Source organism: Emiliania huxleyi (genome assembly GCF_000372725.1).
Source record: "Emiliania huxleyi CCMP1516 unplaced genomic scaffold EMIHUscaffold_657, whole genome shotgun sequence".
NCBI classification, from domain to species: Eukaryota; Haptophyta; order Isochrysidales; family Noelaerhabdaceae; genus Emiliania; species Emiliania huxleyi.
This window is the reverse complement of record NW_005197075.1, coordinates 1-12,808: the sequence shown is the minus strand read 5'-3', so window position 1 is coordinate 12,808 and position 12,808 is coordinate 1. Positions and strand designations below refer to the sequence as shown.

The window sequence follows — 12,808 nt, the reverse complement described above, 5'->3', positions numbered from 1 at the left end:
CAAGCAATCTCGCTACCGGTCTACTCCCACGAGGGGTTGCCCAAGCAGACAGATAAGCTCGACAAACACAGTCAGAGGTGCTCACGCCAGGTCTTGGAAGTCCGCCGTGATGCGGTCAGTTCCCGCCAGGTTTGACCGCGCAGCTCGCAAGACTCGTCGAGCACTCGCAGCCTTTGGGTGCCTCTGACTCTGCAAAGTATGCGGGAAGAGCAGTTTATCCGCAATATATCGACGAGTTCGAGAGAGCCACAGGCTTTCGCTCGGGAGGGATTGAGTGCATCGCGACGGACTTCAGGTTACACCTGAAAATCTGACGGTTCTCGCTCCCCATCGAGCTCTTCTCTTGCCGCACGGCTCTTCTGTGTGCCGGCACAGAGCTCCGTGCCAGCCTTCCAGCGTGATAGGAACGAGTGTATCGCTTCGACGGATCGACCGTGCTTGTTATCAAGACCGATGTGACGTACACAGTGACACATCAGACGACATATTCTCCCACCCGCCGGGACGCAAAACGCTCTCGACGAGAGCCACAAGAAGGCGTCCACACAGCAAGCCGCTCGGTCGATCACGTTGCTCGCTCGATGCCGGCGAGCGCATGGCGCACGCCTTGGACGGTGGCGAAGCCAAAAACACCGATGGTGGCCGTCCGCTGGCGTGAGCGGCGGCGGTCGAGACCTCACCATTCGCGCCGACGACCCAACCTCACGCGGAACAACCCAACCCGGGCCAACAACCCAACCCAACCCAAAAAGCACGATTATGAAGTTGGGCCCTCGGGGAGCTATGAAGCGCACCCAGCGGGCCGGATGCTCAGCATCGGGCTAGCTTATATCCTGAACTTGGGGAGAAACAATTTAGAGAATTTTACAACAAACCTTCATGATTTTTACAACAAAGAAAACAGAAATTGCCGTAAGACCACACAGGGATTTTAAGGAGAGGGGTGTGGTGCGCTAGCCGTCGCCCACCCTTGGGCGTCTGCCTCTTCCTATCTCTCTTCGCAGTCTCTCGCCGATTGATTGTGTGTCTGTGTGTCGCTCGCGCGTGTCGTCTCGACGTGTCGTCATCCTCTGTCCCACATCCCTCTGTCTCGTAACTCTCCTCTGCCTCGTTCTGCGACGACGCCGCCGCCTGCCGATCCCTTGCACACACACACACACACACACACACACACACGATCCCTTGCTCTCGCGGCTTCTCCCACCTCTGATGAGTCATGACAAGCGATCCCACGACAGATCGCGTGTCGTACCCCCACCGGTGGCCAAGTGAACTGTTCTCGTTGTTCACGTCACGAGCGTCACCCGACTCAGATCTGCAGCGTGTCTGACGCATGCACACGCGGCCACTGCTCGCTGAACGGTTGAATGACGGCCAGTTGCCACACGGCAAGACGACCCCTCACCGCCATTGCGGCTTGGTTGTTCTGAGTCTGCTCCTCCTCCTCGCATGCGCGTGGTGCGCCAGCGCCCGCTCCGCTGTCCTGACTGTCGAGAAGGAGACTGTCGAGAAGGAGAGCCCTGCCGTCATTGCTCGCACCAGCTGCGGTGTCGTGCAGGGGCGGACGCAGGCGGGTGGCGTCGCCGCCTTTCGCGGCATTCCCTTCGGCGAAGCTGGCCGCTTCCTGCCTCCGACGCCCGCCGCCTGCTGGCACGGCGTACTGGATGCCTTGGCCGACGGACCGGGCTGCCCTGGCATGAAACCGCCGTACGGCCCTCCGGCCGTCTCCGAGCAGTGCCTGACGCTCAACGTCTTCACTCCCGTCGCCGCGCTCGGCAACGCCTCCGCCCGGCTCAGCGTCCTTGTCTGGCTGTACGGCGGCTCTCTTGTCGAGGGGTCCGTCGCCTCGTACGGCGCGATCGAGAACCTGGTCAGCGGCAGCGGCGGGCGGGCGATGCTGGTCGCGATGAACTACCGCCTCGGCGCGCTCGGCTTTGCCGCGCTGGAGGAGCTCGCTTCGGCCGACCCTCGCGGAGTGAGCGGCAATTACGGCATCCTCGACCAGCAGCTGGCGATGCGGTGGGTCGCGAAGAACGCCGCCGCCTTCGGCGGCGACGCGGCCAAGGTGACGCTCCTCGGCCAGTCCTCTGGCGGCACCTCCATCCTCGCCCACCTCGCCGCGCCGGCGAGCCGCGGCCTCTTCCACGCCGCCATCCCTAGAAGCGGAATACGTATTCTAATCCAACCAGCGCTCGAGTGGACACGTATTCCGACTGTACAATGCCGCCTTCCTGCCCTCATTGGCGTATTCAGTACGTAGGCCGCCATCTCGCTGAGCGCCTCGCCAAACATCTCCCTCTCGGCCAGAGACAAGCTGCGGCAGGACGAGCAGCGCTGGCTCCGCCACACGCCGTGCGCAAAGCTTTCGCGCGGCGCGGCGACCCTGGCCTGCCTGCGCAAGGCGAGCGTGGCGGAGCTCCAAGGCGCTCTGGAGCCGTCGTACGACTACTTCTCCTTCGGCCGCAGCCTCGCCTCGGAGCCGGCCCCGCCCGCAGGCTGCTCACCGGCATATCTCCCCACATCTCCCCACATCTCCCCACATCTCCCCACATCTCCCCACATCTCCCCACATCTCCCCACATCTCCCCACATCTCCCCACATCTCCCCATATCTCCCCATATCTCCCCATATCCCGCCCGCAGGCGGACTCGAGTGGTCTGCTCTGCCGTACGTCGACGGCGTCACCATCACGCGAGGCAGCTTGGAGGCGGCGCGCGAGGGCTACTCGGCGCCGCTGTTGCTGCAGATGCTCGAGGGCGAGCTCGACTGGCAGCCCGACCCCGCCCTCGCCGCGCTGCGCAGCCGCGCCGACGCGGCCGCCTACATCGAGGCCAAGCTGACGCCCGGCTTCGGCGCGGCGGCAGCGCGGCTCTACTCGATCTACGCGGGTGTCGGCGGCGAGAACGAGACCCTGCCCGCCGCGCCAGCTTACGCGCTGACTGCGGACACGGGCGCGACTTGCGGCTCGCTCGCGCTCGCAGTTGAGGCGGGCGCCGCGCGGCGGAGGAGCGGCACCGCCGCCGTCTTCCTCTCCCTCGTCCGGGCGCGGCCGCACCACCCGCTCTTCCTCGAGGACTGCCACACGCCCTCCATCTACGCCTTCCACCTCTTCGACTTCATCGCCGCCATGTCGGTCGGCGCGCCCACCGCGGCGGCGGTGAGCGCCTGGGGCTGGGACCCAGACGTGTCGTACTGGCCCGGGAGCCGGTGCGGCCCCTACCGCCCAGCGCCGGCGGACGTGGCGCTCGGTCGAGCGCTCCTCCGGCAGTGGCTCTCCTTTGCGGAGCACGCGGGCTTCCCCGCCGGCGAGGGCTGGCGTGCGGTCGACGATGAGCCGGGCTGGCCGGCCCACTATGCGCACGGCGTCATTGGCGACGGAGGGCGGACGACCAGCGAGGTCGACCTCAAGACGGCCGCGTGCGCGGCGTGGCGGGAGGCCGGCGTGGGGCAAGAGTGGTGGTGGATCAACTAGAGGCGGCGGTTGCGCGCAGACGCCGACCCGTGTGAACCCCCGTGCCGCGAAAGAAAACATTCATGTGTATCTAGACATCGATTCCGGACGCAAGATGGGTTATGTGGACACCGGCGCTTCCCAGTGTGGGTGTGCGGACGCGAGACAGGAGATGACGGCACGCGCTGGAGAGCGCGACCCACAGACACAGAGAAACACTCACAAGTAGATAGTTGAACACACAAGACACTCTCAGCCCCAGCTGCGAGCTGGCTGCCACACCGCATCCCGCCGAGTGATGCGTGTACGGCACTACATCACTCGGGGCCGCGTCCCTGTGGTCGCCCCCCCCGGGCCCCCTCCAGCGCCCAAGCGCCAAGCAGGCGCCAAAAGGCACCATCGCAGTTCGCACCAAGAGCTCAACGCGCGCGATACACGAGCACGAGCAACAAAACAACAACAACAACAACAACAAGGCGACCAGGCACGTAACGGTGAGGCTAGAGCAGGCTGTTCCGCCTCGCCGGCCGCATGAGTTAGTAGAGCCATTTGATTGATTGATAGAAAGGCGAAGAACAGTCAGGCTCGGACTGGACACCAACGCGGTATGGGTGGACGCGGGACAGATGATGACGACACGCACGAGCGACACACAGACACAAACAAGCTCACAAGACTCACAGCCAGCGGGCTGCCACACACCCTGAGTAGGCGTACACATCACTCAGGGCCAGTCCCCCCTGTCGCCCCCCCAGCACTCCAAGGTGCCAAGGAACAAACAACAGCACAACAACACAGACAGGCGACAGGGGCCAACATGTGAGACTAGAGCAGGCTTGCTCCGCCTCTAGCAATCTAGCCGGCCGCAAGGCCGGACAAGACCGTGTGTGGGGTCATGTGAGGTGTCTATGGACGCCCTCCTCAGAGGCTAGCTAGCGGCCAGCCGCTAGCCCTATCTCGCACTCATGGCACATGGGGGATGACAATTCATTGGATGAGTGTTCGCGAGGAGAGGCGCGTGTGCTGAATCTACATTGCACGCCGTGGCATATGACTTGGGAGGCGTGCGACCGCAGCGCGCCCGCCAGAGCCAACCACAAAGAGAAAATAAAGAATTTTATAAGTAAAGAAGCTCTCTTCTGAAGCCGCTTCTGAAGCCGCCGTCGCCAAGGACTGTGAATGGATTTGCGTCGTCTTTTTGGCGTCTGGCACGCGAGAAGGTTCTTGCTCGCCTTCCCTGGGACCCCGTGTTGCGTGTCTGACTGTCACTGTGCTGTCGTGCGGTGCGTTCCAGAAGTGCGTGGGCATGCGCGGAAGTGCGGAGAGTGCGGTGGGCTTGCGCGGAAGTGGGAGTAGGTTTTTGATCGCCTTCCCTGGGTGTCTGACATTTGTGTTCTCGTGGAGCAGCAGGTTGAAGTTGTTGCGCTTGACAAAGATCGCGTCGTGTTAGAAACCTTGACGCACTCGAAGGGCATCGTGCACCGCGACGTCAAGCCGGACAACATCCTGCTGGAGCTGACCGCCGTCCTCGCCGACACGGGGTTCGCCAAGGACCAGCGTCCCGACGCTTCTGTCCGCTGCCGCTCGACCGCCCTCTACATGTCCACTGGCTACCTCTGCCCCTCCATCTCCAAGGGGGGCGAGTACTCGAGCAAGACGGACGGCTACGCTATTGGCATCCCCTCCTCGTCTGCCTCACCAACCGGTCCGAGGTGCAGCTCACCGACCGGTGCGAGGAGGAGTTCGAGGAGGACTGGACCGACATCGACGCGTCCCAGCTCGCCGACGTGGCTGCGGGCTGGCCAGTCGACGCGGCGCGCGCAGTAAAGGACCTCGCGCAGGCGGGGGACGGGCAGAAGAGCCTCTGCCACAACAGCTTGCGCAAGCGGCCCACGCTGCCCGAGGCGCTGCTGACGCTCCGGCGCTGCTGTCTGGCGCGCAGGGCGGGGCGGGGGTGGAAGACGCTGAGCCGGCCTTTGGAGACGAGGCCGCTGCGGCAGCCGCCCGTGCCACCGGGTACGAGCCTTCGCCGCTCTCGGTGCAGGTGCGCGGCATGCGCACGGGCGGTCACGCGCAGGCGCGCATCCAGGGCAACATGCTGCTCGCCTTCAACACGCTGATGCCGCGCCTCCACGCTATTTACGCCGCGCGCTCTGCGGCGGCGCCCGACGGCTTCGAGGAGGTCATCAACTATTGGCACCGCGAGTGCGGCCTGCCTACCGATCTGCGGAGCCAGCTGCACTCGCTGCGCATCTGGGCGAACGCGGCGAGGCACCACGACGCGGCGAGGTGGAGGAGGGACGGGCCGCGCAGCGAGGGGGAGGCGTCGCGGCTCGTGGCCGCGGTGACGGAGGCGATCGGGGCGCTCGAGGGGTAAAGATGTGTGTGTGTGTGTGTGTGTGTGTGTGTGTGTGTGTGTGTGTGTGTGTGTGTGTGTGTGTGTGTGTGTGTGTGTGTGTGTGTGTGTGTGTGTGTGTGTGTGTGTGTGTGTGTGTGTGTGTGTGTGTGTATACACAACAAGAACACAACGCACTCCCTCCGCAAGAAAAACCCCGGCGTGCGCAGCACGGGCCGCGCTTCCGTCATGAACTCAGTCCCCCGCCACTGCCCACCCCTCTCCATGTGTCATGTCCATCTCTCACAGACTGCAGCGTTCAAAAGGGGACACCGGCGTGACGTGGCCTCTCGACGGGTTTGGTGGCGGGCTCGCAAGGGGAGGGGATGGCGGAGATCGTGACGTCGGTGTTGGGGGGGGCGGAGAGGGCGGCGGCAAGGGCGGTGGCGGTGGGGAGGGTGGCAGGTGGAGAGAAGTGTCGGGATAAGCGATGGTGAAGGCATGGAGGAAGTACGCGAGAGAGATCGGCGGAAGTGGAGGTGTGGGTTGCTGCTACGTTCCTAAGATAGCGACAGTGAATTAGTGCTGATAACGGGACTGCGATACGTGTGCGCGTGGTGTGTAGGCGTGTAGGCTCAGGCCTGTCAGCGCAGCGCAGCGTTTGAGTGAGGTGGGGCGGGATGGCGAGGAGAGAGATAGTGTCAGTAGCGGAGGAGGGTGTTGGGAGGGCGTTTGGGTCTAGTTCGGCGCTGCCGTCTGTCGCGAGGTCAGTGACGTAAGCTGAAGAAATCTCGGGGTCGGTGGGGTCCGATATGATTATCATTGGGTGATGAATGACGGAGGAGATGCGGGTTTGGGAGGGTATGGCTTCACTAGTCGTTGGAGTTAGCCGAATGATCACGCGCGCGTGCAGGCGAACAGGGTAAGTAAGGGAGGCCGCGAATCCAGTCGATCTGCGCGCACGGCGGTAGAGCCCCTCTCCGCCCCTCCTCTCAGTAGTGCTCCACCTCGCGAGCTACGGGGTGGAGGCGTCGTTGAGGTCAACTACGTGCCGACCGCCGAGAACCCCGCCGACCTCTTCACGAAGATCCTCGGGCGCCAGGTGTTCGAGAAGCACCGGGCGACGGTGCTCAATACCATCGCCGCTAAGCTCCATCCTGAAGACGCGTCGGGGACCGAAGTGCACGACAGGCCACAGGGTGACACGGACGACATTCCGAAATCGGTCGACCCCGATCCAAACAAGGGCTCCACCAACGGCAAGAAGGTCACCTTTAACATCGACGAGTGATCACGTTTTCGCTGCGCCGCCCCTTACATGTGGGGCGATATTGATGCATCGTGTCGCGACCTTCTACCACCTTCCGATCTCCGCTCGCTGCACCTCGAGCGCATGATCCAGCATATCCCAGCATGCATCCACGTTTGGCCAATTTGGGCCATGGTAGCCGCCTCTCCTAGACTCTCTCCGAGTCGGGGGGGCATTGAGGCAGCAACCATCATTCGTTACATTCGGATCTCTTATCCGAATGTGAGACACGTGTGTTTTCCCCTGTGCGCTCGCTTTCTCTTGTGAACAAGGAAGATAGAGTGCGGTAAGGAACATCTCTTGTGAACACGGTGTCGATTTTGTCATTAGCGAGTTGATTCGCTTGTTGGTTTGAATTCGAACGAAAGTGCGCAAGTGCGCCAGTCTCTGACTCCGAAGGAAGCCGGCTCTACGGCCTCCGCTTTGTCTTGCGTGTCCTTGGTGGGTGGGATGCTTTTTTCGTCCGAGTCAGGACCCGCGACGGGACTATTTTGTCCGAGTCGGGATTAGCTACAATGTCGGCCGTGAATAATTTCCATATTCCATGCCGCATGGTCCATGGCAACCTCGTGCGTCGCCCTCGAACCCGCCCACGATCTGTCCCACTACGGGGCTTTATCACTCCGCTCCTGTCCAACATCCCACGTCTCACCTCATACAGTAACTTAGTCAACACAGGTCACCTCCCCAAAGAAAGTATCTTGCTGGCACAGATGATTATTAAATTCTACGAGCGACGCGATGTACCTTGACGCTTGAGCCAGGGAGCCAAGATCCGCCAAGTGAGTGGCCCGGTCGTCTACACTGTCTGTACATGTGTGCGGTTCAAGCTGCATCTCACCTGTCCCGACATATAAGTACCGTACCCAACTAACACATGTTGTAAGCTCCACTCGCTAGTGTGAGATCTGACCGCCGCTTATGCTCTGAGGGGGGCTTCCCAAAGACGACCTGAAAGGATCGCACGGCAAAGTCTGGGTTCCAGCCTAAAAGTACGATGAAAATCTGCGAGGTCGCGATGCAAGAGTATATTAGGCCGAGCTGAAATGTGCTCACGGGGTCACCAAGGACCGTGCGCCCAAAATAGAGGCCAACTGCGGGGCCGACGGCCGACTGGAAGATTTCCTGCTGCAGCATCATGGCTTCAAGGTTTAGGATCGGGTGGCCTCTCTGCTGGTAGTTTACAATGTGCGAATTGGCGAGCGCTGCGCCAAGCACCACTGATGGATAGACGCAGATTGCCGTCAAGATGGTGAAAGCGAAGACGTGGCCCATATACATGAGCAGAAGGCCGGGAACCAACGACAGGAAGCTCGCGAGGACAACGCCGGTGTGGATGGCGCCCGCATTGAGGCTCTTGATCAGCTTGAAGATAAGGACGGAGAGCAGGGAGGTGGCCGCGAGTCCCGAAGCGAGCATGCCCGCAGCGCTGGTGGTCATTTTGAAACGGTCCTCGTACACCACAACCATCGCCGACTCGTAGCTGAAGCGCACCACCTGCCGGGAAGTGCTGTAGAGGAGGCAGGTGATTTGCACAATTACGGTGGAGAGCACGGTAGGCTTGGCGTCGATGAGAAGTACCGTCGAAGCTTTCGCCTTGTTGACGCCCACGGGCGCGGTAGCGTCGGCGGCAGGTGGCACCGAGGGCGGCGGCACAGCGTTCTCTCCGCCGTAGAACGGCTTGTCATTGGGAGCAATGCCCAACACCACAGCAACGACGGCAAATAAGCCGAAAACCACGCAGATGGAGACCACGACGGGTGCTTTGGAGTCCTGTGGTGTGTGGGCAGCGCGGAAGATGGCCAGCACGGCGGAGACGATGAAGGGGCCCGCGGCCATGCCAACAAGAGCCGACGTCGTGACACAGAGCATGAGGAACGACCGCTTCTGTGCAAAAAGCGACTGGGATATGCGCACCTGTGTTCGGCATGTGCACGTACATCAGCCGGGGCGCATGCTTGGTACGTGTGCATGTGTAGATAAATGCATGTGCATGTGTAGATTTAATGCATGTGCATGTGTAGATTTAATGCATCTGTAGATTTATGCATGTGCGTGTGCATGTGCGCCGGCTCTGCGAAAGCGCGCCTTGATGGTGTACTTGATACCGGAGCCGCTCAGCGCCAGGACGCGACACAAGAGTGTCGCCCACCTGGGCGTGTCTGTCAACACGGCCGTCATGTAGGCGCCGGTGCCGACGGTGAAGCAGCCGCTGGCAAACAGGTAGATGGTGCGCCCCTCGTGCCACCGCGATGGCATAGCGAAGTAGGCTAGCGTGGACAGCAAAATTCCAGCCGTGCTAACGGCGATCTCTAGCGCCGATGCGTGCAGCACCTCCGTCCTTGTTGCATCGGCACTCATTCGTCGGGACCGGACGACAGCCTCGGCAATCGGGATGATACACGTGTTTGCCGCGTTCATAGTGGCGGGTAGCAGCAGCGTTGCCATGAAATCAAGGATGGCGAATGGCTGGGGCGAGACCTGCTCTGCTGGAGAGTTAAAAGATAGCGAGACTGCATCCGTGAATGGTGCGTGGGGGTTGCCGCCGCCTTGCAGGGCAGAGATGAAGCGGCGGCGGCGCTCGGGCTCAAAGTGGTTGATGTGATCGCCCACGATCCCCTTGCGCATGTGTGCGTCCGAGTCCAACCGGTGGCGGGCCTTGGCGGCCTCCTTTGCGCTGCGCTTCATGACGGTAAAGTCGCTACCATGCACAACGCGCGCGATGAGAGCGTCGTCGCCGTCGATGCCGAGGAAGGCGGCGATACGGCGAATCTCACGCTCAGGCTGATCCTTGATGTGCTCGTACTGCACCCATAAGAACTGGGCGCGCTTCGTGCTGAGCTGCTCCGCTCGCCGCCATTGCTCATAATACGTCCACCACGTGCCGCCTTGCGCTGGCAGCCCGGCGAGCCATGCGACTGACCACGCATCAAAGGGCACGCCGCTCTCAGCGGGGCTCCAGCCATGATAGTACGCAGAGACGCAAGTGTCGAGGGGGTTGCGGCACACGATGATGTATCGAGACTCTGCCAGCTGCCCGCTCGCATCGCAGCCAACGACATGCTGTGGAGCGTTGTGCGTCTTGATGACGCGAGGGCTGTGCATGGCCTCGAAGAGCGAGAGCTCCACTGGCCTGAACTGCTCGCCTATCGGTCGGAAGGGTGCCCGCTCGGTGCAGCCATCAGGCACTAGGCACGCCTCGGGCCAGATCTTTCCAAACGTCGCTTTTGTCGGTCGAATCGCATTCTTGGAGAGGGGATCAAGGGCCTCGTGATCGCCGCTGTTGAGCAGAAGCAGCACGATCTGCTCGACCAGTGTCGTCCCCGACTTGGGGTACGAGCAGATGAGAACGTCCTCCGGTTTCAACTTCACGCTCATGCGCAACCATGCCTCGTGCTCATACAGCTCCTGAATCGGGGTGACGCGGTGCTCTCGCACATTCATTGTGTAGAAGGCAGAGCCGACGAGCTTCCAATTCCGCAGGACTGGCAAGCGATAGGCCTCCTCGCCTCGCCGAACCTCGTAGTGGAAGAAACCCTCTTGTGCCGCCTCGTCCACCATGACAACCTCCCAGTCCTGCTGCGGCATAATGGCGGCCGGTTCAGACTCCATGGAGGACCAAGTTCAGTGGTGGCCACCAAGTGAGGCGGTAGAGCGAGGGTCGAGTCGATCGGCCTTCCAGATGTCGTTCTGCAGGTACTGATACGGCGCCTCCGGGTCGCAGACGCTCTTGTGGCGCGTCGCGAACCAGTGGCGTGACTCCAGGTTTTCACCGATTTGCTGTGGGCGTTGGCTGAAGATAGTGCTCAAACCGACCAAGTCAAGCGAAATTCGGCCCAACGAAAACAGCACTATTTAAGGGCAAAAACCGATTTGCTGTGGGGGGCGTGACATCTCCCCGCGGGAGGGAGCCCATCGCACCACCAGGTGGAAGAGAAGAAGTGGGCTGCATATAAAATCGGCAGTGTGTGTGCGGCCACATGCTTTGGGCTGCGGCCACATGCTTCCGAGACCCACTACAAGACCACGCACGCATCATCCCGCGGCCTGGCGGTCGGCGGGATTGCAATCAGTCTTCGCGTGCCGCCTGTCGTTCGCTCGGGCGCCTTGGGCGTCGGGGTGGCGAGCAGGGGACGCAGCTCTGAGCGCCCAGCGACGCGTGCCGGATGGAGTCCGGCCGCGGGTGACAGGGAAGTTCGCTCAGGATGTGTGGCAGCCGCCCCGTTGGCTGAGTGTCTTGTCTTGTGGTTCTGTGTGTCGCTCCTGTGTGACCGTCATCGCCCGTCCTGCGTCCACCCATACCGCGTTGGTGTCCCAGTCTGCAACCCAGTCGTTGGTCGGACTGTGTTTCGCCTTCCTAGCTTGAGCACTTGAGCACTGGATAGGGTCGATTCCGCATGGTACGGGACCCCTCGATCGTCTCGCCCTCCCTCACTGGTGTGTTCACTGGGGGGGGTCATAACAAACACGGTGCAGGATCGAGGTGCACGCCCTTCGCAGCGCTCCTCGCCCTGATCGCTGCACTCGACCACGCGGCGGCGGATCGCACCACACGGACGAGGACGCTCTCCCGACGAGATCGTGAGCTGGAAGAGCTCAAGGCGCGGATCGCTATGCTGAAGGCGCGGTACGCTGATAGATTGGCCACGCTCAAGGCAGCCAAAGACACCTGCTGGAAACCGAAAAACAAGCGTCGCTGCTGCTGCGTTGGTGATGCTCGCCGCGGCAGCCGCATTCTGGCCAGCTACAGACGATGCACGGCTGCAGCGGTGGACTCTTACCATCAAAAACCCCGCGCTCGAGGCACGCTTCACTGCTGATGCGTTCCGCTCCGCCTACTCGCCTCTCGTTGTCTTCCTGGCGTGCTGAAGAGACGCCGAGTGCATCCTGTGCCGCACACCACTGAGTGACGCGTGTCTCTCTCTTCTCTTGCATAGGTGGTCTGGTCCGCGCTGTATACAGCCCTTGCCGTGGGATTCCCGGCCATCCGAGAAGCCGGGATGGCGACCGCTCTCGCCGGAGTCGTGTTGGCCGTCGCTCGCCGGAGGACGGGCCGCATGGCGGACCAGCAGCGGGCGCGCGCGCTGTTTGGCCTCGCGCTCAATGCCACGGCGGTTGTGGGCTGGGCCGCGCTGCTGCTCATCTTCCGGATCCACCCGCCCGAGCCAAGGCACCCCGGCCTGGTGGTGGTGGTTGCGCTGATGCGGTGCCTCGTCTCTCTCTACCTGCGCCACTCGGCCACCCCGTGGCAGCCGCGCGCCGCAGTCTCCGATCCCTCTATGATGAGCCTTCTCCTCGGCACCTTCAGGCCATCCCGTGGCAGTCGCGCGCCGCCTACTCCGCGACCAACGCGAGACGCGGGCAGAGCGGGCAGAGCTGTGACGGCCCGCAAGTTGAGAGCCGTCGAGGTTCGGTGTGCAGGCGATCGGGAGCGCCATGCTGCCGCAGCTGTCTGTGCTTGGCCGGCCAGCGGAGCCTCTCCTGCTGGGCGGGGCGGCTCCTGCTCGGCGAGGTCTCCCGAGGTCGCGGTGCCACCGCCCCGAGGTGTCGCGTAGGCGGAGCACTACTGCTCGGCGAGGCGGCAGGCTACCTCCTCGAGCGGCGCATGCGACTCGCCTTCCTCGAGCGAGCCGCCGCCGCCGGGCAGTTGCTCGCCCCCGCTGCGCCGCCGCCGCTTCAAGCCGTGGACGTGCGCCCCAATGAGAGAGTACC

General features: G+C 62.5%; 2 protein-coding genes across 2 annotated transcripts; one reads left to right on the top strand and one right to left on the bottom strand.

Moving 5' to 3' along the window:
* Positions 1-1,333: 1,333 nt before the first annotated feature.
* Positions 1,334-5,829, top strand: EMIHUDRAFT_120546 (hypothetical protein; the record flags this gene model as incomplete). The annotated part of the gene is made up of 5 exons (XM_005762919.1): positions 1,334-2,204; positions 2,644-3,398; positions 3,836-3,946; positions 5,165-5,458; positions 5,497-5,829. 5 exons carry the CDS (start codon positions 1,334-1,336, stop codon positions 5,827-5,829), a joined length of 2,364 nt encoding a protein of 787 aa, XP_005762976.1.
* A 2,099-nt stretch (positions 5,830-7,928) lies between these two features.
* EMIHUDRAFT_371665 (hypothetical protein) lies at positions 7,929-8,641 on the bottom strand. Its single transcript, XM_005762918.1, has one exon. The coding sequence runs from the start codon at positions 8,534-8,536 to the stop codon at positions 7,967-7,969; it is 570 nt and encodes a 189-aa protein (XP_005762975.1). The 5' UTR covers positions 8,537-8,641; the 3' UTR covers positions 7,929-7,966.
* Positions 8,642-12,808: the final 4,167 nt, after the last annotated feature.

Bases quoted from the DNA above. Each gene is read 5' to 3' on its own strand.
- EMIHUDRAFT_371665 (XM_005762918.1), bottom strand. From the start codon at position 8,536: ATGACCACCAGCGCTGCGGGCATGCTCGCTTCGGGACTCGCGGCCACC.